We start from the raw sequence: 23,872 nt of genomic DNA on the forward strand, positions 1-23,872 counted from the left end.
AGGGGACGGAGCTGGGAAGGGGCTGGAGCACCAGGAGAGGCTGAGGGAGCTGGGAAAGGGGCTCAGCCTGGAGAAAAGGAGGCTCAGGGGGCCCTTTGGCTCTGCACAACTCCTGACAGGAGGGGACAGCCGGGGGATCAGGCTGTGCTCCAGGGAACAGGGAGTGGCCTAAAGCTGCACCAGAAGGGGTTCAGGTTGGACATCAGGAGGAATCTTTACTGAAAGGATGATTAAATATTGCCCAGGGAGGCAGTGGAGTCACTGTCCCTGGAGGCATTTAAATAAGGACTGGATGTGGCACTCAGTAGTACCCTGGGCATGTTGACAAGGTGGTGTTGAATCACAGATTTGGTCTCAGAGGTCTCTTCCCAGCTGACGGATTCTGTGATTTACAGTACAGCCCCTGGGCCTGTCTGTCCCCATGAAGAAACCCTCACAATGGAAATGCAGAAAAGAAAACACTTTTTTTTTTCCAAAATATAACTTTATTTTATATATGCATATATACACACACACCACACTCACTATATAGAAGCTGAAAGAATGCAAAACAGGGATGGCCCACAAACTGTTCCAGGTGTGCACAGATGTGCACAGCGTACAAGTTTCCAAAAACCCCCAGCAGCTCCTTACCTGCGTCACTTCCACGTTTCACACCAAACCACAACCCAGAGCTCACGGCACCGAGCAACATTGCAATCAAAGGAGTAAATGAAAATAAAGATGAAATATTTCTCAACTCAGTCCAGTGTCAAAAAAAAGCTTAAAAATCTAAATGTACAAATTCAGCCTTAAAATGGTTTAGTGCAAATATGAAAATTAACAGCATATTTTTAAGGTATTTAAATAAGCTTTAATATAACTCTAGTGCTTCATTCCTATACATGTTTTCCCACCAACAGATCCAACAGCACAGGGGCATTTCCTGCTAAGGGCGGGACAAACCCAGAACCTGGGAAGAAACAGCATAAAGTCACTTGTTAAATCATTTATTTGTCTTTCACTGAAGTTTGTTAAAAAGGGACAGGGGGTATTTATTAGTGGAAGATCAAAATCTTTATGCTTGTAGGGATTCCGGAGTGGGTGGGCAGGGGAGCGGGGTCACTGTCCCTTGTCCTGACATTCAGCACAGGCGGCTGCTGGTGGTGCGGAGGTCGGGGGCGCTGTCCCCCCATCAGAAGGTCTCGTCGTCGTTGCAGTCGGCCGTCCAGTGGCCGAACACCTCGCAGGTGTCGCAGTAGGGCCGCTCCTCCCGCCGGCTGCCGTGGTGCGCCGAGTGCGGCGGCTCCTCCGGCGCCTGCGCCTGCGTCGGGCAGTCCTCGGTGTCGTGCAGGTCGAAGCAGCCGCAGATGTCGCAGAACAGACGCGGCTTCTTCTTGGACAGGCTCTCCTCCTCACTGCAAGAGCAGCACCAGCACCAGTCACACAGGAGCTCGTGCTTACTGAGACTCAGGAAAGCCACAGAGCTCCACCAAAATTAGGACACAAACCCTTCACCACCCTGCAGGGCCCCCTCCATCCCCTACACTCTAATACTCACTGAACATGCTGCTGTTTGTGCAAATATTTGCACAGAGACATTTAAAAGAAACACATGTGAAAGAGTTTCTCTTTCCCCTTAAGAGAGTTGAAGTTTGAACATCAAATAGGTTTTAGTTGTATTTCTCTGGATTGGTTTTTCCCCTCCCAACACAGCTAAAGCCTCTTGGGAGCAAAGACTCTTCTGCACTTGGAAAGGGCCAGATTCACCAAGTCATACAACAGACATGTCATGACACATCACTGTTTGAGACTGATAACTACAGAGCATCACTTGCACCCCCAGTTACACCACAGTGTAAAAAGAACCCTGGATTCAACCACTGAACTCAGGGAAAGCTCTGTCTGTCCCTCCTGACAGCTGGGATCAGGCTGGAGCATCGTGCAGCTGCCAAGCAGCTCTACCAACAGTTCCCAAAACAAGAGCCAAGGTTTCCTTTAGGATTTGTACCTGTCATAGTTATTTATCTCCTCTTCATTGCCATTGAGGGCTGCTTCACACATTCTCTGTATCTTCAAGTTCAATTCTTCATTTCTCCTTTGCAGATCCACTATCACTGAATTGAGGAAGTCGATCTAGGAGAGCCAAGGACAAGGACAGTCAGAGGGGCAGGGGGATGGCACCTCCCCCATGTGACCAAGGAACACCTGGGAAATTAACAGGGGAGGGAAGAAGTGGAACCAACCTCGCCCTGGGGGAAGGAAGGGTTTCCATCAGCAGGTGAATCCAGGGAAGCAGAAAACCAGAAAAAGATGGGTGGTTAGTGTATATTCATGACAGCTCTGGTGGCTGCACAACTGGAAGGACATTTTTTAATCACTGTGCCTGACATTCGTGATCTAACAAAGGCTTTAGCATGAGCAGAAGGTGATTCTATTCCAACCATATTTTCTAGGCATTTGTTGGCACAGGCCCCCGAGGTCACTGTGATTGTCCTACTCCAAATCCCATCCTCCTGTACCAGCTGAGCACCTTCTCCATTACTGCCAACCCTTGTTCCAAGTCCAGTTCTGCAGTTAGGAAGAACTGCAGAGCTCAGAGGTACCAGGAGCCCATTTCTCCAAGATGGCAAGCACCAGCTTCAGGTGGGCCACAGCTTTTGCTCATGCACATCCAAGAAACCTTTGGGAATGCCAAGGAGCAGTGAGAGCTCTGCTGGGCTGTACCTCTCGGGCTGCAGGACACAACTTGCCACCCTCATTTCCTGCTTGTTCCTCACATTCCCTTGTTTCTCCAGTATCACTCATCACTTGATTTAGTATTTACTGTCACTGACATTTCCCTTCAGAAGCTGAGGGGCTACAAGAGAAATCTGCCTGCTAAAACCCGGTAAGGACTGTCTTTGGAATATTCCCCTCTCCTACAGCCCCACTGCTGGTTCAGCATGCTCATGTGCACATCCAATACCTGCTTCTCTCTTGCAATCTCCTCCTGAAGCAGAGTAGCAGCGTCACCTTTAAAGGAACAAACCAAACAAGGTACAATGTGACCACGGCTCAGTCAGAAATAACGTCACAGGCTCTGAGGGCACGGACCCTGGAGTGGCTGTCGCTTTACCTGAGGGGCTCATTACAGTCAAAGGCTGCTCGTTGCTTTCCTTGAGTTTCTGCTCCAAGTTCTTCACCTTTTCCTCAAGTTGCAGTTTGTCAGACTCCAGTGCCTTCACCACTGACTGCAGGGTTTTTGCAGAAGCGTTTTCTCCGCGGAGCACCGTGATCTGGAAGAGTTGTTTGGCAACACTTGGACCTTCCAGCACCAAGGCCAGGGCCCTTGAAGCAAGGGCTGAACAGCCACAAAACCACCTGCCAGGAGTCACCTGGCTCAGCACAGGCAGCTGAAGATGCTAAGGTTTGTTTAACTATGCCACATGAAAGAAAAATGATCAGCCAGCACACAAAGCCTCTGGCTGCAACTTAACTGAAATTAGGAATCATCCATTCCTCATTTACCTCATGCCTGAGTTTTTCCAGTTCCTCATCTTTTTGTGTGATCAAGGCACTAGTAACATTGATGGATTTCTGTAAAGATGCTCTCTCTTCATCAATTTCTTTTTTTAAAGTCGATTCTCTAAAAGAAAACCAAGTAAAACCAGAAGTCATCTAATGAATGGGTAACTGTAGTGGCCTAAAGTAGTTTCATTTAATTTCAAGAATTAAACTACTGTAAGAAGTGCTTCTTAAAAAACAAATTACAATTTACTACTTGACTAAAGTTTTATATATGTACAAGCATTTCAGGTCTTACAACTGTGGAAACAAAGCAAAAACTTTACCTAGGTAGTACATGCCAGAATCTGCATAGCACCGTATCCATTTGAATTTAAAGGAGCAAGTTAACAGACTGGGGAGATATAGGATAAACAAACATGTTGCACAATGTTCCACAAAACCTAACTCGAGAGTTTTGTTACTTCTTGAAAATTACTGACAAGCAACAAAACAGGCATGCAAAGCTCATTGTACAAGTTGTCATGCAAAGCATGGATGAGGCTGGAAATATCAGCTGGTCCTCACTAATTTCAGTGACATCACCATTTCCTGCACATGGAGAAACCACATGGGATTTGTTTTACTTCATGGGAGAAGGGTTAAAAAGAAATCCTCCAAAGCAGGCACAACTCTCTCCTGTGTACATATATCCAATTTTACCAATATTTTCCATGGCTCTAGCAGAGATACAACTTCTGCCTACGGCTCCTGCCTTAAGGCACCACTGCTGTGACACCCTCACACTGGTGCAAGGTGATCTTCCTGACAGGTCACAGAACACACAGTGAGTAACTGTCCTCTGATGGGAGGAGCATTGCCACAAATTTCCTTACAAGCTGAAAGATTTTGGTTAAAAAAGAAAACAGAAAAGAAACTTCAAACCATTAACTTTCCTCCAAGAAACTCTTCAGTGCAGGCAGCAGTGCTGCATCAGCTCTGAGCTCCTGCAGGGACTCTGAACTGCTCTACACTCCCCAGCACTGCTGAGGGATCAGGAGCAGAGCCCATCCACATGGGGGGATGCTCAGGGAACAGCTATCGAGCAAAAATGGCCAAGTTTCCATCTCTGTGGTACCTACAGTTAGTGAGAGCCACGATACCCAGACCATGAAACACAGGAAATCTCACCCACTCGAGAGAAACTCAACAATGAGAGCACAATCAATGCAATTCTTTCATTGTTCAGATTGTACTCGGGAATGGAAGCAGCAAGTGGAGAATCTGGGGTTTAGAAAAGCTGAGGCAGCTACCAAACGAGAACCAAAATTTGATTTGGTTTTGGTACATTTTTACAATGAGAGAATCAACAGAAGTGGAAACACAACAACTTGCAGACTGTGTGATCTTGCCTTCAAATCCAAGTTATAGTGTTAACAAAACCCAAAAGGGCAGAGGCATGGAAAGGCTCCCTGGCCAGCCCTGAGCCAGCCAAGCACTCAGAGCCCCAGAGCCACCTCCGTGTCCTCCCGCAGGGCTCCCCAGGCTCTGCCTCCCCGAGGTGCTCAGTGCTCTGTCCCATGGATCACAGGCACGTGGTGCTGTGGGAAGGATGTGCCACCAGTGCACGGGGTGCTGCTGACAGAGCACAGCTGCAAATCCAGGATCTGCTGGGAAGAAAACCCTGAGGACATCTGGGAATCACATCTGGAAGTTGCTGCTCACGAGCTCTGCTGCACCCGAGAGTTCTCCCGAGCGTTCCCGAGCTGTGCACGCGGCTGGGGAAGGGCAGATGGAACCCCAGTGACTCAGCCCATGCTCAAGAGCTTGTGATTCAGCCAGTGTTTCCACTTGGTCAGATCTTCACGGAGAGATCAGGACCAAACAGATGCTTTTGGCACAAATGTGGTGAATTTGCCATTTGTCGGGCTTGGTTTCAACCAGCACAACGCTGAGGTGGTTGAAAAAGGCAAACAGGGTGTAAGGATAGAAATAAAATATTTACAGACTCAATACAGGAGCCTCGAATGCTAAAACACAAGGGGAGAGAAAGGAGAGAAGAAAAGAGGAGAGAAAACAGGAGGGGAAGAAGGTCCCTGTGCTGGAGCTTTGGGTTTTCTTTCCCTGGACAGTCTCTCCAGGAGCTGCTCCAGTGGGGGACCCAAAAATGCTGGACCTGGAGGAGCTACAGCCAAGGAAGGTGCTGATCCCCAAGTGTGGATCAGTTCCAGGTCACTTCCAGGCACAGCCTTGGCTGCTGCTGGGAGCATCGTGTGCACTGGAGTCACACACACGGAATGGGAAATAACTGCACTGGGAGAGCTTGCAAGGAAAATCTTGTGGAAACTATTTATTTTATTGAATAAAAATTGATTTAGTGAACTTAAACTCTTTTCCTGCCAATTCAAGTTCAAAACATCTGCTTACCAGCAGGGGGGAAATCAAAACAATAAAAATGACTTTCATTTAAATGCCATTCTAAAACTTCACTTTCTTGAGAAGCTTAAACCAAGTTCTGAGCAGTGTGTGGAAGTTGTGGGAGAAAGGGGTTTGTTTTGGATTAGCATTGGAAAAAAAATCACCCAGATTCTTCCCTTACTACAAAAATAAGAAATTCTAAGAATGAAGCAAATACCTTAAAGTGCTACTGGGTAAGCTTTAAAAATGCAAGATAACAAGAACCACATGTTAGAAACATGGAGTACAAATGCAAAATACTTTAAGGAAGAACAATATTTGCACCAAGGGCCTTTTCTGTTTTGGTAAAAAAAATATAGACTTTTTTTTTTTATTTTATATATATATATATATAGAGCTGAGTGTTTTACAAAACAAAAGCAAGACACCAAGGGACAAAGGCAGCCAAAATATGTACAACAACTTTACTAAAAAAAAATAAATTATTTATTGTAACGTGGATAGACTTTCTTGAGTCTTACCATTAAAGACACACAGATATAGCAAGGGAAGCAAGGGCAGGAAAGGGAAGAGAGAGGAATGAGATGAGTATCCATAAACAGCGAAGCTCAGAGACAGTCAGACAGCAACCCACACTGAACCCCAGAGCTGAGCCACACAGAACCCCCAGCATCCATCCACACCAAACTCCTGGCACTCCCAGCTGGAGCATTGCATACAAGGGGATGCCAAAACAGAGGGAGAGAATTCCTGGGGGTGGAAGGAAGGTGAGAAAACCACCCCTAGAGATTTGACCTAATTGAAACACAAAGATGGCTCTTGTTCAGCAGCTTGAATTCTTAAGGCAAAAGGAGGGAATTATCATCTTCCCATCACCAAATTCTGTGGAATTTGGGAATTCAGAGACTTTTTTCATTATTTTTACTTAATTAGCTCTTTATTCAGCCAAACTTTTTTCATTAGCACTGATGCCACATGTTGACATGTTCTGAGCCCAGTGCCTGCACTTTGCCTCAGCCAGGCTCTTCCTGTTGCTCATTTTCCTCTTCTATTGCAGTTTATTCAACACTGCTGAGCAATGTCTTTAAGCCAGTCACAAACTGGGGCACCTCAGTGTAACCAACTGAAGGTAAAGTCAAGGTAAAATTCACTTCACTGATTTCATTACTGTCTGAATTATTTCAGGCAGCTCACCCAGAGTTAAACAGGAGAAGGAAGATCAGAGCCACACCTTCCTCTGTAGAACTTACAAAGAGTTTGTCTTTGATAATGTTCTCTGTGAAACAGAACTGCTGGAAAGTATTGAATGATTTGGTGCTCACTCCCTGCTTCCTCTCCTCAAGTGACATCCAGGAGTTACACCACTGAAAACACATTTTCAAACATGTTCAATAACAGGCTGGTGATGCAGCTCGTGGGGCTGCTAAAAGCTGGAGGTGCAGCTGATCCAACTCTGACATTCCCTGGGGAACACCCCACGTGCCTGCTGGCCTTTGGAACACCCCCCCCGAGAACAGAGTGTCAGGGAATGAGCAGGGGAACAGTGATAATACTGAGTGGCCAAGGATGGGCATAAACACCCAAAAGCCACTCACTGTTCTTTGTTGTGGCCATTATAAATCCAGGAAATTTAGCAGGGTTGGTTTGTTTTTCCTGGAACAGCTGAGGTGTCGTGGGGAGCTGTGTTGTTCTCTAAGGATTTATGTAACTGCTTTTGGAAAGCCCCATTTCCCTCCAGGCACAGGGGCCAATCAGCTCCCCAAGCACACACTGCAGCCACTCACATCTGTGACTTGGGACCTTTCCCTGAGCAGCAGCTTACAAAGGGATGCCTCAGACACCCAGGACAAATCTCCTGGCATTTAGCAGCAGTGCTGAATGAACTGCAATAACCCACAAGGAACTCAACAGCCTGAAACCATGAGAGCAGCAAGTGCTCAGTAACTTTCCTTTCCTTTTCCCTTTTCCTCTGATAACCCCCCTCAGCATCACTGTATTGTCCATTACTTGTCAGGAGCTCACCGGGTCAGATCTGTGCACACACATTTTATCAGACTGAGGGACAATCCAACATTCCAGAGCACACTAAAACCAAACATTAAACTGGTCACTGCAAATAAGAATTACCACAATGTGGGAGGTGTGGAACTAAAGCAAATGTGGATGCTTCCACCTCTAATCCAAAGAGTGCAACAACTCAGCACTTTTAACCATGACACAACAGAAAAGAACAGCTCTTGGCAGTGCTTTTGTGTTCCATTTCTGTAGGACTGTGGGGTTAAACACACATCAGCGGGAACAACTTACCTCTTTTTCATCTCTAGTAACTGGTTATTGAGTACTGATCTCTCCTCTTCCAGCTAAAACACAAGCACAGACAGACTCCAGTTAATACACCACAGATTGTTTCCTTAGTGTGACATATCAGAACATCATTATCATAAAATAAACGTGGGAGAGGCTGCAGAGCCCCCAGATCCTCAAAGCAGCAGATTTGCATGGCACAGCACCTGCACCCAAACACAAACTGTTCAGTGACCAAAACATCAGCTAGTGAGGGCCTGGAGGTGCTTTGTGAGCATTTCCATGTCTGTGCACACAGCAGAGGTGAGACCAGTGCTAAAGGATATTTCCAGACCCCCAAGAACCCGCTGTGTGCCTGCCAGTGCTTCCAGCCCAGCACTGGGGAATTGCTGGGTTTGCTGTGCTGGATCATTGCACCACTGACCTGGATTTGTTACTGCCCCGTTACTCAGAGATGAATTATTGATCCCAAAGCTGCTGGTCTGGTGTTTGTTACCACATCCTGAACCTGTAACTCGGTGAGGCCACTCTTAAGCCCTTAAAACCTGCAAAGCTTTCAGCTGAAATTATTGTTGTTGGTTCTTGGGTCTAAACCGGGCTAGGAAATGCAAAGCAACAGAACTGCAACGGTCCAACACAGAAACACTGGGGCAAATTATCTTCTGGAATAGTTAAGAAAATAAGTCTTTTTCAGGCAAATGAATTATTTTTCACCATCTCCTCCTTCCTTCTTATTCAAAGGCCAAAGGCAGCAATTACTGCTCTGAGAACTGTCTGTACCAGAGCTCCCTGAGCACAGGCTCCAGTGGGATTTCACAGGCTTCCAGGGTTCATCCTCAAGGTCAGCAACACATCCATTTATAATGGCAACCTCAGAGCCCTGACAACAGCTCCTGGCCCTGCCACAGGGAATTCTTTCAGCACTTTGCAGATCCTGAGGCTCAGCACAGAAGGTGTTAAACAAGTTTCCTTGAGCAGGCAGGGTGTCTGCCAGCCCCCAGCTCTCAGCTAAATGCAGCTCACTGAGAGCAGCCATCTCCTCCACATTTCCTGACAAGTTACCTTCTCCTTCCCTGTGCTGCAGTGCTGCTAAACCCTCCAGGTCTGGGATTAGCCAGGATTAATCACACAACTTTATTGATACAAAAATTAGGTACTAGAATGGTGTAGAGAGACTTCTAGAAATAATTCTTAAAGCAAATCAAGATGTGTCTCTCAAGGCAAGTGCCCACAGTGGGAGAGCAGAGCATCAAGGCATTACTGGGGGTATGGCCAAGTTTTTCCTGCAGGTCAAACCCAGTCAAAACCCAGTTCCACCAGCAGCACCAGAGCAGCTCCTGATTCCCAGTTTCTGTCTTGTTCCCTGTCCAGAGGCAGCCTGTGTGAACTCCTGACATCTGCACAGAATGCTGACAGAAAGGGACAAATATGACAAGTCTGAGAAATGGGACTCGCAGGGAGCTGCAGCTTCTCCAGAGCCCTGGTCTGACACCTGGGTTCCAGGCACCTCTCCCCCTGCAGATCTCGCCAGTGAAGGGACTCATCCCCTGCCCATCACACTTCCCAGCTGGTTTTTTGGATTCCTTGTCCTCTGCCAGCTCTGGCATTTCTCTACAGCCACACTCAGCACCCTCGGAGCAGACCTTGCACACTGTTAATAAAAGATGGGCCAGGTGAGCTGCTGGGTATTTCTACACCTTTTCCAATGAACTCCAAAAGCCTGAGCAGGTCTGAGGTCCCAAAATGCCACAACAAATAATTTGAGGCTAGGAAAGTTCCCTGAGCTCAGTATCTATCTGAATGTGACTCTTTAACTAATTACAATCAGCTAATTATGAATGGATCAATACAGAAAAGCTCCAGCAGCATCTTTGGCATGAGACACTTTAACCTTTAGATGTCCAGATAAATCATTCATGACACAGGATTCATTAAATTTGCAAAGTGTGTCACAAGCAGCCACAGATTGTCTAACCCAGTTGACAACACACTTGTTAGAATTTATGTGGTTACCACAGCAACAGCTCAAAATTCCCAATCCTGTGTGTGCCCCTTCCTGATGCATTTCACAGGTACCTGCACAGACCCTCTGCAGCCTGAGCTCTGCTGTGCTCTGCTTTCCTCCCCACTGCCCAGATTTCTGGGAGCTCCTGGGCAGTCAAGCTGTGGGAAACCCTTCACTGCCACCATGGACACTCCAAAATCTCCTGGAGGAATCTTCATGGTGACATTTGTGCTGAACCCAGGGAGCCCAAAGCCTGTGGCCACTGGTGCCTGAGCATGGTGTGACAGCAGAGGGGAGGTGTTGGATACCAAAGGCCCCTCCCAGGCTTTTGGGAGGCCGAGCTGTTCACCACATCTCAGAGCCCAAATAAAACATTTGGGAACTGCAACAGGCAGATCCCATTTTCCAGAAGGGGACACAGTGCAACACAAAGGGCTGAAGAAGGCAAACAGGCTGTGCAGCCAAGCTCCAGCAGATCCTCCAGATCCTTGCTCCTGGAGCATCTCCTCACGGGCAGGACAGGCTGAGCTGACACAATTCCAGTTTGTGAGGTGCTGGATTCATCCCTGTGCTTCCCACACTGCAGCTGTCTGTCCTGGCAGTGAGAGGGATCCCTGCTGACAGACCCACAGCCAGCAGGGAGCACACAGCAGGAATCCTCCCCGAGGGCAGCTGCACACAAGGGAGGCCACAGAGGGAGTGCAGGGACACAGCCAGCCCATGGCTCGGGTCCCCTCCCTCGGGGCCACTCCGGGTGACAAAATGCAGGAAGATTTGACCAATGCTGCTCAATCCTTCTGGAGTTACAACTCTCCCTGAAAATAACAGGTTGCCTCAAGGACTCTGAAATAATTTAGGAAACCCTGTGGGAGTGGGGAGCAGCTCCCACTGGCTGTTTGGGATGTGCCCTCCCCACTCTGCTCCTCAGATGGGGAATGAGTCAGTGCTGAGCCCACACGTCTGGGACTCTGCTCCTCACCTCCAAAGGCTCCTGAGGACCAGGGAGCCTGAGCATTACTCCTGCCAGCAGCTAAAGGGATTTACAAACTAGCAGGGCTGTAGTCACCCATCCTCAGGACTTCCAAACAGGATCCTTGGGGAAAAATCAGCTCTTGGCTTTAAAAATATTGAGCCTGTTGCAGGATGGAAGAGTCTGTGCCCTGTCAGGGAAACAGGATCCCCTCCCTGCCCAGGAGCTCTCTCAGAAAGGCAGGACACAAACCTCAGTCTCCTACATCCCTGCTTTTGGATCTTTTGGATACAATCTTCCACAGATTCCTTCACGGCGTGCCTGTCACTGGAACTGCTTCACAAGAACGAAACCCACCACATTAGGGGCTGTAAATCTGTTTTATCTTTTGGCAAGTACCAGTGACACAAGCTGAGTAACTTGCCCATATTTTAGGATTCCAACAACATGTTCAGATAGTAAAAAGTAAAAAAAATTAAGTACCACCAGCAAAACACCTTGCAAGGGTTCTGTTCCCTGGGTCACACTGCAGCTCAGTGTGAAGTTTGAGCAGACACAAGTCCAATCAAGTCGTTTTACACAGTATTCTGAAATGCATCCTAAATCCTCTTTGTTTTCAGTGGGGAGAGCAGGAATAAGAATTAAAGAGCTACATTTCCTTAGTGGTGGATGGCCATTTCCACAGTTGTGTAACAAAATCACTCCCGACAGAAATAGCAACTCTCTGTTAATACACTTGGCTAAAGCACGTTTCATTTCTGCTCATTCCCGAGCCTTCCCAAGTATCCTTCCCGGGTTATGTAACCTTCTGTCAGCCTGCACTTCCAACCTCCCCGTGCAGGTGGCTTCCACACTGACTCCTGAGCATTCCCAGCACCTCTCCTCCTCTCCTGCAGGGCTCCCCGGGGCTCCCCCCGCCCGCGGCGGCCGCTCTACCTTGTGGTGGTGGCTCGACACCTCGTCCCTGCTCCTGCCCAGCTCCTCGGCCAGTTTCACGTTCTCCTCCTGCAGAGCCTCGAGCTGCTGGGACTTGTGAGCCGCTGCCAGCTTGAGCGCCTCGCTGCGAGCACACAGAGAGCATCGTTACCATGGGAACGGGAGAGGCGAGGGAAAGCCGGGGGAGAGAGGCGGCTTCACAGCTCGGAAAAATCCAAAATACAGCAGGGTCACGTGGCTGGGGATCGGGAACAGCGGTGACAACCCCGGGGACACCACGGGGACAGGACGAGCCCTGCCAGGGCTGCAGGTACTCGGCAATCCCCACGGGCTGGGGTCTGTGATCTGTGCAGGGCAGCAGGGCTGGCGGTGTCTGCAGCCTGGGCTGTTCACAGAAGGGAACTCTGCAGCCAGAGGTAAAACAGAATTGCTTAAAAGCAAAAAAAAAAAAAAAAAAGAAAGAAAACTTGGGAAAAAAAAGGCAATAGAAAAAAAGAGATTTGAGCTCAACTTATTTAACTACACCCTATCAGGTCTGACATCCAAAAGTGCAGGACCACAGGAAGCAAAACCTGATCTATTCCATTATTTTAAGAGACACAAAACTGCAAATGAGACAAAACCAAAGCTGAAGGAAAACAGGCTTTGCAGCTTCCATCAGCCTGTGTTGCTACTAATGAGTATAGTTTCCTTAAAATACATTTATTTGCAACAAATTTTTAAAAACATTTAGCATGCTGGGTGAAACATGAGTGACTAACAGAAAATCTTTAAGATCTGACATCTCTTAAAAACCACAAAAGATACCCTTAATTTCACTGAATAGTAATTTCTATTACTCTTTTGTTTTTTAAAAAAGGAGATGCAGTACTCCTGTGTGCCAATACTACAGACTTGACTGGAATATTAAAATACTTTTATAAGTGTGAGAAGTAGAAGAACCCTTACTTCACAAACTTATTCAAGCCCTTCAAAATACAAGGATCTGTTGGCACATTTAGACAAAGTCTGATTTTAGTTCAGCATCTCATGGGACTCTGATTTTTCAACCATTCCTTCTACCTGGTCTCACCTTGGCAAATTCCCACCCTGATCCCCCTGGACTGGAGCAAACTACTCCCACCTCTCAGTGACTCCTGCTGGGCAGGAACACACCTATTTCTAACCCTGTTTCCTTGCTGAGGTGCAGCACCATCCCCTCCTCCTCTTCTGGCATTAAGGCACAGATTATTTAGGGTGTTAAAAAAACCCCATACCCAGCGCTGGGGTCACTGAAATGCTCCTCTGTTTGTTGGGAATTCCTTGGCAAGGAGTTCCCAAGGGGTGGCCCTGGCAGCAGCCTCAGGCACTGCAGCTTTCCCTCAGCCCAGCCTTCCCCAGAGGACTCCCTGTCCCTGTCCCTGTCCCTGTCCCTGTCCCTGTCCCTGTCCCTGTCCCATCCCCCTGCTCCAAAGGCACCACATTCCCTCTGCCCTCCTCACCTCTCACAGCTCCCCCTGAGCTCTGCTCTCTGCTGCTCAGGAATCCCTGGCACCAAGCTAATTCTTACTGCCATTAGAACAGGGCAACACACCAAACAACCAGCAAAGATCAATTCAAAACTACACAAGCTTCCCTTTCTCCCCAAGGTCTCAGCACTGATGATCAGAGGCCACATTCAATCTAAGAAAGAACAGAATTAACCCCCTCAGAGTGATCAGGGTCCTGAGAACACCTGGTGGTGCTGGAGATTTTCAAGGCAGCATCTCCTATAAATAATTCCTGCCTGGCAAATTACAGCCCAGTTTCTGCTGCCTTTCCACAATTCCTGGAAAGAAATCCTGGTTTTCTCAAAGGGGTCTGTGCAAGGCCCCAGGTCTTCCAAAGCCACAGCCAGACACTGAATTCTGTGAGCTGGTGGCCCCTGTGTCCTGGTGTCACCACAGAGCTGTCACAAAATGCCAAATGCAACTACAATAATAATAAAAGCAGAGTCAAGTTTCTATGAGCAAAGCCACCTAAAACTCCAAGTGTACTTGTAATTAAATCAGAATTCTCTTCTAATAAAGGTTTTAGTATTATCTCGTGCCCTTGGGTGGCAGAACCCTCCAGCAAACAAATTGTTTCAAACTGTTCTCCAAGGATTTCTTTCATTCCCTTCAGCAATTTAGTAGCAATATTCTCATGTCAAGTTTTGCACATGCCAAACATTTGGCAAACAATTTTGACCCAATATCTGCTTTATAAGTCAGGATACCAGAAAGCGGCTGAAAGACAATTAAAAAAAAAAGGTAAATGTACCCACAAAAACGAACAGATTTAACAGTGAAATACTTACAATTCCTTTTTAAGTTCTTCCACTTTCTTGTTCTCCAGATTTAGAAGCTCTTTTGACTTATTAAGTTCCTCTTCATTTTTCAGGTTGTTTTGTTTAAGCATGTCCAACTTAAAGAGGGAAAAAACCCTCATTACATCAATGAAACCACTCAGATATATATATATCTATATATCTATATCTATCTATATATATATATCTATATATCTGTATCTTTAGCCCCTAAATTAACCCAGCCTGTCTGGACTGATGTATTTGTCCAACAACAGATGTTACAAGACCTCTGCATTCAAAACAGAGTAGCACAAAGAATTCCAAGCCCACTGGAGAGCAGTTTTCAGGAATGTGGGGTCAGCATCCCAAGGTAAAGCCCAAAGCACCTCAATTAACTGCTGCAGCACTCAGAGCATTATTTGTTTTTTAAATGCAGAGCTTGTTGCTAAAACCAGCTGTCCCCTTGGTCTTTATTCCTCTAAGATAACTCATGAATTCTGCTTTTCCATACCTTATTTTCTGAGTGAGGAGGGCTGAATGCTGTGCCTGCACCCCAGGAAATGAATTCCTTGCAGAGATCTTGCTGCATGGGACAAAGTGCTGGGCACGGATTTCCTGGGCTCGTGTCCCCCACAGAAACACCAGGAGCTCATGGAGCTGATTTGTTTGCATGCACTACAGAGTGTATTTATTACATAACAGATAATCTGCAGCCATTCTCATGGCACTGCAGGACCCTGTGGATTTTTTTAATCCAGGACAGGAACCCCTCCCACAGGAACGTCACCAATCCTAATTCCACACTGGCAGATCCCGCTGGAATCGCCCCTGAGCCAGCAGTGGGGGCAGCCCAGCTGCTCACCCCCAGTGCTCTGGCAGTGCTGAACAGCCAAGGGTCAGGGCATCCTGCCCCTCCTCAGGCCCTGCAGCAGCACAGAGTGGTGGGAAGACATGGACAGGACACAGACACCAAAGGGAACTGCTGCACCTTGGACTGACACCACGTGCAAAACACAAAATAACCATGACCAGAAAGCCGAGCGCATTTCCATCACTCTGTGCTCATCCAGTAATTTTTCACAGTGGGAAAATGACAGAATCCTGCCTATTTCAATTCTCTACAATTCAACAGCTGCTCTCACAAAACAGGCAAAACTTTTCACAGATAAGCATTTGATGTGATTACTTCATTCTGCAGCTTCTGGTTTGTCTGTCTCGAGGTCTCCAAAGAGGCCAAAGTTTCAATCTTCTCTTTGTGAATGGCATCCTTCTCCTTGGTCACCTGCTCCACTGCCTGGGAAACATCTTCTGCCAGTTTGGCCACCTGGATATAAAGGGAGGTGGGGAAAAAAACCAGTTATTCCCAACAGGAACTCTGACAGCAAAAGATCAATACTTTATGCACAGCTCCATGGTTTGTCAGCTGCTTCCCAGGTAAGTAAGGACTTAAACTAGGAATTTATAAGCATTTTGGAGCTGTATAAAGTATAAAATGAACTGAGGATTCAATTCCATGCAGAAACAGATTATAATCCCATGCTCATGTCACCTCTGAGGAATTTTAATTCCTGGATTTCTCATTACCACCACTGTGATTGCTCTCACCTCTTTAGGCAGTAATAATTCAACAGATATTCACTTCCAACAGCCTGGTGTATTTTCAGAAATATGGAATTACAAAACCTCAAATATTTGGAAATAATGGAATTAGAGATAAAGCCAAATATTGCATTATTTCAGTGTTGTTCATTATGGTCTCATAAAGGAAATACTTCACAATGATATTAAAATACTTAGGCAGGTGCAATCTATAGGATCTCCTGATTCCAATTTGCACTCAATGTGATTTTCTGGGCTTCAAGCCACACAAACTGAAAATCAAAGTATTTTATAAAGAATTTGTTGGTGGTGAATACAAAACACTTCTGTGAATAAAAAGAACCCCAGAATTGTCAACATCTTTCCCTTTCTCTCACACTGCTTTTATCCAATTTACAGAAGCAGCACATTCTTTCATATTTTTGGAGTAACTCAGGTTGGTAGTTTGCTGTAATTACACACAAAATTACACAAAGATCCAATTTAAAATCTAATCTATTACTACTTTAAATTTTATGTTGCAGAGTCCTTCACCAGAAGGAGCTGCTCAATGTCTCCTCCCGGATTCAGGGAACACAACTTCCTTTTATTCACAGTTTATGTTGTTTTCTTGCCACATTCAGCAACAATAGAGGCTTTTGTAGTTTAAAATATTAAAAAAAAAACCAAAAGAAAAAAAAAGTGTCTTTTAGACTCACAGTTGCAACTTGCAACACCCCCCAAGTACCACACTGAGAGAGCCCACAAGTGCAGTGTGTTATGAAGTGCTGAGTGTGCAGGGAAGTGCAGACAGACACCAGGGTTAGTGCTCAGGATTAGTAAAATCAGCCCCAGACTTGACTTTTAACTATGAATTTCAATACCTCTGGTTTCTGTACTACTGCTTGGGCCTGGAGAGTCTCAATTTCTTTTATTTTCAAAATCAGATTGTTCATTTGCTCCTGCAGCATCTGATTTTGGCCCTGAGACTCCAACAATTTGCCTGAGAGGTCACTGTTAGTTTGTTCTAAAAGTTTAACCTCCTCATAGAGTCTGTAATAATCCTGGAATAATATCCCCTTCTCCTTCACTAGTCCCTCCTGACTGAGGAGCAGATTTTTCTGCTCCTTCCTCAGGATCTCCAGGTCCTGAAGGTCCTCAGTTCCCTCCTTCTCCATCAGCTGCATCTCGTGCTCCAGCACATCCATCTTCCCGGCGATGCCGCTGTGCGCGCCCCGGAACTCGGCCGCTGGTTTGGACACGGAGGCAAAGTTACTCTTCAGTCGCTTTGTGTTGGCAGCGACGTGCTCTTTCTCTGCACAGATCACTTGCTCCTCTCTCATTATTTCCACCAGTTTAATTTCACATTTTTCTTTCTCCTCAATGAAATGTGTTTTCTCAGCCAGAACTTTGTTTTTCTCTTTCAGCTCTTCTAGCTCCTTCTCCAAGCAGCAGATATTCCTTTGAAGTTCTGTACGTCCCAACAGAAATGATTTCTCGTCCAGTTTTCGAGCTTCCTTTTCCAAGGTTAAGGATTCTTTCACAAGAGCAACCTCTTTGTTTAATTTCTGACACTCCTCCTGCAGCTCATCCCTCTCCCTGGTCAGCATTTCCCTGGCAAAGCAGCAGGTGTCCAAGGAGGACGACAGGACCTGCTTGGTGTGTGCTGCAGCTGCCAGCTCACCTTCTAATGCCCTTTCGGCATCCTGGGCCTTCTTCAGAAGATTGGAAAGGTCACATTTACAGGCTATTAACTCTTGATTTTCTACAGTCTTCTTACTGAGTTCTCCCTTCAGGGCTTCAATGGAATCTTGGAGTGTGGCATTCTCTTCAGCCAGAGCGTTCCTGGACAAGAGGTCCAGCTCACGTTCCCTCTTCAGATCAGAAACTGCCTTTGCACAAGACTCGTTTTCATCAAGAAGCTCCAAGTATTTTGTCTCCAGTTCCTTCCTCTCTTGGAGAAGAGCCTCATTGTGCTCTTCAAACTGCAACAACTTCTGAAGGACAGATTCCTTCTCCAAGGTCAGCTTGTTCATTTTCTCAGTGCAGATTCTCTCACAAAGCTCAGCATATGCTGAGGCCTCCACAAGCTTCTCAGCAGTTGCCTTATTTTCATTGAGAAGTTGCTCCCTTTCGGCCAAAAGCCTTTGTTCTGATGAGGAAAGAGCCTCTTTCTCCTGATGTAAGTGATTACATTCCAAACTGAGTGTGTCTCTTGAGGCTTTCATTTCCTCAAGGAGACAAGTGAGGCTCTCGAGGGAACTCTGCAGCTCCTGGGTGTCTTTCATTGCTTTGGTGAGCTGGGTTTGCATCTCCTCCTCTCTCACTTTTAACACTTGGTTTTCACTGACTGCCTTGTCTAAACTCACTTGCAGCCTTTCTGTGTCTTTGAGGAGCATCTCCTTCTCTTCCTGCAGGCCTGACAAGACCCTGGCCAGCTCCTCCTCCAGGGCTTTGTGTCTGTCCTGAAGAGCCGAGAGCTCCCCTAGGGCTGACACTCTCTCTGCAGCCAGAGCTGACACTTGTTGCTGGAGCTCTCTGGCCAGGGCCTCACAAGAACTTCCCAGCTTCTGGATAACATCATCTTTGTCTTTTAGAACTGCTTCTTTCTCTTCCAAAAGTCTCTTCTGATAACTGTCCAGCTCTTCCCATTCTTTGATATGTTTCTGACACGCCACATCCATGGCATCTTTGCTGGCCTGAAGTTCCTCCAGCTTTTGGAACAAGGTTAACTCCAAGGAATGGAGAGCCTCATTTTCCTGAGCTGCCTTCAGCAGCTTTGCCTGCACTGCCTCGAGTTCAGAGAGCAATTTGCTTTTCTCAGAAACCAGTGCTCCCTTTTCTATGCTCTCCTGCTGGCTTTTGGCCTCAGCTTCTTCCTTCTGCTTTAGGATTCTTTTATTTTCTGCCTTCAGTTCTTCTTGGTCTTGTTGCATTAACGAAATCTTTGATTCCAATTCTTTAAGTTCTGATAACAAGGGACCTCTCTCTAATTTTAAAGTATTCCCCTCCTGTGCCAAAGTCTCTTTTTCTGATATCAAAGCCCTCATCTTGTCTGACATTTGTTCGATTTCTTTTCTGGATGAGGCTAACACAGAGCTTAAGGACTAAAGAAATAAAGTCGGGGAGAAGGGAAAACAAAAATCAGGTCAAGCAGACAAATGAGAAATGTGCTTTAAGGGCAAATAGAGCAACTGTAACTTAAGTTTTAAAAGTGTATACACTGACACACAGTGCCTGTTTGAGCTCAACTGCTGACAGACACCCCTGTCACATTACAGAACACACATCATCCACAAGAGGTTTTTAGTGGCTAAATAATATTAAAATTATAATGGTTTAAAGGTTCCTCCATCCAAAATTTCATGTAATTTTTAAAAGTACTCTCAATAAATTGACTGACTGTAAATTGTTCAAAAGAAGAGCTACAGAATGATTTCACGAGACTCTAAGTGAATTAAAATGCAATGAGTTCTATTGGAAACTGACTTCCAATTCTCAGTTTCACCTCCTCATGAGTTTCTCAAAAATATGTTGTCATGATCCCTTTAATTTTATCCCTTTAATTCAAAACACCACATTAGTGCTGTCAATATTGTGTGTCAATTTATACACTAAATAATTTGCTAAATCATACAGCAAAGATTATAGCAAATAATTGCTGAGACATGATAGCAAGCAGTGAAGTCAAAGAAACAGGAGGAAAAATTAAAATTGCTAAAGTCAAGCTACACCCTGAATAGCTGCAGAACATACTACAAAATAAAAGGTGTGTAGCCTCTAAATGAAGTAGTTCACAATGCATCTTAAAATGCAAGCATATAAAAAACCAGGGAACAACATCTGGCTCCAACTGGCTGTGCTGAGCCAGATCTATGAACATAAAATGTTAACTGATATTAAAGAACTGTATCTCATCAACTCTTGTGGAACTGAGAGCAGAACTAACAACCAGTTTGTCCTGTGGGCTTCTCCTCCCTAACCCACACCCACATACCCTGGGAAAGTTCAAAACAGAAAAACTACAAAAATCTGGCTCTGAGAGGTTGAAGCAGAGAGAAAACGAGTCACTGAGACAGAAAATTTGAACTTTAAGTCACTTGCAGAGTGACAAAAGCCACTTACTCTGGCCTGCTCTGCTTGTTTCTGCAGCTCCTCAGCCTGTGCCTCCAGCTCACTGTTTTTCCTCTGGGCACTTTTCAGTGCCTCTTCTGCATCCAGCAGGTTCTGCTTAAACCCTTGGATATCTGCATCATGTTTAGCCACCAGCTCAGAAATTTCTTTTTCGTGCTTTGCCTGAAGATCTTTGTACTGATGTTGGCTGCTCTCAATCTGCTTTTTCTGGTGGAAGGCAAGACAGTAAAACACAGTTCAAGCAGCAGTGGGACCATTTTTCTGCACAGTTTTAGTGCTTTTAAAATTGTTCTTACCATGTCTGTTAAATGATCCTGCAGAGTTTTCAGTTCTGCTTTATGAATCTTGAGAGTTTCCTGCTGACTCTGCTCAGCTTTCTGGGTTGTCTGCTCCACGTTTTCCTCAAGCTGAGCTGCCTTTTCATTTGCTTTTGTGAGCTCGAGCTGTATTTGCTCCAACTGCCTGGAAAGACCAAATGAAAGAACATCACTTTTTGCTGACAGCACCACAAGTACAGAGATGAAAGAGCCAAGATTGTGCTGGAGTTCTGTATTCTGACCAAGCATTTAGAAAGAGATTTCATTGTTTCAAAGATAGTGTTCTGCTAAACAGGGAAGATCAAGTTATATTCTCCCCAGTATTGTACATACAATTTTTATTTGGGAAAAACCTCCCACATTTTCTCTCACAAAATTGTGACCCAAGTCTTTTATATATCTAAATAAACTGAGTTTATCAGGTAATCGAATAATCATGAAGCACAATCACAAAACAGTCTGGATTATTCAAGAGGTCATTTACTGTGGGCAATGAGAAGCACGTTATGTAAGAATTTTGGAATTATCAGTGTTGGATGCTCTTCAAACCACTCCCAGGAGACTGTTTTGATTGATTTAGTTTGCAAGAATAAGCTCACTTGTCATATCAATGTGACACTCAGAAGCATCTTGTTCAGATACTTACAGAAAAATAAAAGGAGAAGCTGGGAGAGTGGGAGTGGAGATGTGATGTGACAGAGATGAAATACCTTTCTTTTAACCTCAGCTCATCGTTCATCCTTGTGAGCTGGGCAGAGCTGTCTCCTGATGACTTCATAATCTCTGCAATGTCATTTTCAAGTTTGGCTTTTGCTTCCATCAGCTGCTGCTCCCTCTCTTCTCGCTCCCTCAGCTTCCTCTCCATCTCTGAGCAAAACAAAAGTGGTTAAGCTGTAAATTTTAGAGGAACGGTATGCAAAGAACAGCTGGAGAACTAAAGAACTAAAATCAGCAATACTGATGCTCCAGACCTCACAGATCACTCCTTTAAAAAGAAAAATAATGATTGATTGAACTGGTAACTGCAGCAGAAGGTTAAGGACTCTTAGCAAAGAGCAGCTGCTCACAGGCCCTTTGTTTCAGAAGTGTTTCACTCCAGGCCATCAGATGCTGGTACAAGTTCTGCTGTCTCAGAGGGGAAGGAAGCAATGGAGGAAGAGACCTGCAGGTCCTGCAGGTGAAATCACTCATCAGCTGTTCAGCACAGCAGCAGAAAATGAACAAGGAAGGGAGCACAGAGCTCCAGTGAAAAAATGCCTCAGGGCAGGGCAGGCACTGCCAGGGGCAGGGGCAGCCTTGGGGTCACTTCTCCCACCAGGCAAGGTTTGCTTCAGGGCACAAATCCCCTGCACTGGTTTTACAGAGATCTAAAGAGCTGAAAGGCACAGCAAAGCCTCCTACAGGCTACAGAGCACAAAGCTGAGGCATTTCCAGAACATTCCATCCCATCCCTTCCTTACCAGTCAAACTAGACTTGAGCTGCTCCAGTTCCGAAGCCATGAGTGCAAACTGCTCTTCCTTTTGGTTCAGCTTCTTCACCGTTTCTAGGCAAGTAAAATTTGGAAAACAAAGTTAGTAACTACTTAAATGCAGACAATTCTACCTACTTGCAAGGTATGTCACCCTTCAGAGAGGCCACAAATAATCCTGTCCTTTCCACAGCCCCTCAAACTGCTGGGACATCAGCTAGGAGCTTGGAAGTGTTTAAAAAAGCCATTTTGTTGGCATTTCATTTCTGCAGCTTTTTAGTTCTCTGTTTATTTTAGCAGCACATACCTTGCATAGCTTGTTGAACATTCTCTGCTTCATCAGCTGCAGTAGTAAATTTTTCTTTCTGAAAAATTGATAAAAACTCAAGTTAGGCTTGGTAGTAACAGTACAGTTCAACCACTGAATTTGTATTTGGTAGTTTTCATGTACAAATAGAACAATCTTTGCTCCTATCATAAACAGATCTCAAGTTTTTGGGTTACAGCTTAGCACAGATCTTCCCTTGCCTTGGCTGCAAGTCCCTCAACATTAAAGCAACTCCTCCATCAGCTGCCAGATTCCAGGGTGGGAAACAACAATTTGGGGTTTCCATCTCTGCTGCTCCCAGGCTGCACAGGGGACACCTGTGAGCCATCTCCTAGCAGGGTTCTCCAGCTTTACCAGCAGGAACTGATGGCAGACAATGAAGAAAAGGGAGGATTTTCAGGAAGGCAAGTGAGGATCTTCCACCAAGTTTGAATATTTATTATTGGCCATGGAAAGACCAAAAATCCCATTGTTTTGTTACTAATGTCAGTGCAGTTCCTCAGGGAAACCCCACCCAACAACACAGCATTTGGAAATTTATTTAAATGGGAAATGTCTTTTAAAACCATTTATAAGAAGTGTGTAGCAAGCATTAATTGGCACAACAGCTACAATAAAGGGCCATTAAGTCTTCCTTAATGAGCAGTCTAAATTTAAATTGCTGCTGCCTTTGATTTAGTTTAATTTTATCTGCAATCCATAAATAGATGAGTTCTATTTAGACAAAACACCTGATAAAGCAGGCCTGAGGTGAAATGCTCTTTTTATTTTGAGAAGATCCCATTAACCATGAACCCTTCCCATTTTTTCCATGAGTAAAACACCTTTGGAAGGCTTTGCTCAGAGCTGATCCACAGATTTCTATGACACTCTCACCATGAAACCCAAAATCCAAAGAGTAAAGTCAAAATTTTGGGGTATTACTCACCAAAACTTGAAGTTCCTTTTCCAAAGAATCTTTAACTTGATTTACTGCACTCAAGTTTTTCTCAAAGTCAAGAAGCTTTTGCTCTTTGCCCTGCAGTTCTTTGGCCAGATTACTGGCCTAACAAAGGTGATGAAATGGAGTAAAATAAAATGAGAAACATGAATGAAAAATTAGGAAAATTAAAAGGTGAATCTGAAAGAAATAACTGTAATATTAAAATCACTCTAAGATGAAAAATAAAAAAAATTAAGAAAAAAACATGATGGGTTGATTGAGTGAAGCTGATTTCCACTGATGATTACATACATCACAGCACTAATTGCATCTTGGAATAGATTTGAAATCATTAAAATTTAGTTCTTTTGGCATTAATTGTGAATACATTATTTAATGGCAGACATTTTTGAATACACTCACAATTTCAAAGTTTCAGCATTAGTTCAATCAGTAGTTTTGGTTCTTTATTGTTTTTGTTATTTGAACTGATTGATTTGTGCTTCAATTGGCTGATCAGATCAATACACACACACAGGGAGGGAATCTCTGGACCACACCAAGTGCAGAAATCCACTGTGGCCTCAAAAAAGAGTCAAAGGTAAAAATTTGATATCTTGGAACCACCTGTGAAGAGTTTAGGAAAGCTTTTTCCAGTTATTTCCCCACTACTCTTCACTACCATCAGCTTTACAGAGGTTTCATCCAAACCCAAGGA

General features: G+C 45.2%; 1 protein-coding gene across 1 annotated transcript in view; it reads right to left on the reverse strand.

The window, feature by feature from the left end:
- Positions 1-462: 462 nt before the first annotated feature.
- CLIP1 (CAP-Gly domain containing linker protein 1) overlaps positions 463-23,872 on the reverse strand; it is a 49,182-nt gene continuing 25,772 nt past the window's right edge. The window contains 16 exon segments of the mRNA XM_031059466.1: positions 463-1,397; positions 1,991-2,115; positions 2,226-2,231; positions 2,948-2,994; positions 3,098-3,257; positions 3,490-3,607; positions 8,191-8,243; positions 12,099-12,222; positions 14,416-14,522; positions 15,593-15,730; positions 20,110-20,325; positions 20,415-20,580; positions 21,146-21,302; positions 21,896-21,979; positions 22,212-22,269; positions 23,161-23,277. Coding sequence (XP_030915326.1) covers positions 1,175-1,397; positions 1,991-2,115; positions 2,226-2,231; positions 2,948-2,994; positions 3,098-3,257; positions 3,490-3,607; positions 8,191-8,243; positions 12,099-12,222; positions 14,416-14,522; positions 15,593-15,730; positions 20,110-20,325; positions 20,415-20,580; positions 21,146-21,302; positions 21,896-21,979; positions 22,212-22,269; positions 23,161-23,277 — 1,899 coding nt within the window. The 3' untranslated portion in view covers positions 463-1,174.

Source organism: Geospiza fortis, unplaced genomic scaffold (genome assembly GCF_000277835.1).
Source record: "Geospiza fortis unplaced genomic scaffold, GeoFor_1.0 scaffold145, whole genome shotgun sequence".
Lineage (NCBI taxonomy): Eukaryota > Metazoa > Chordata > Aves > Passeriformes > Thraupidae > Geospiza > Geospiza fortis.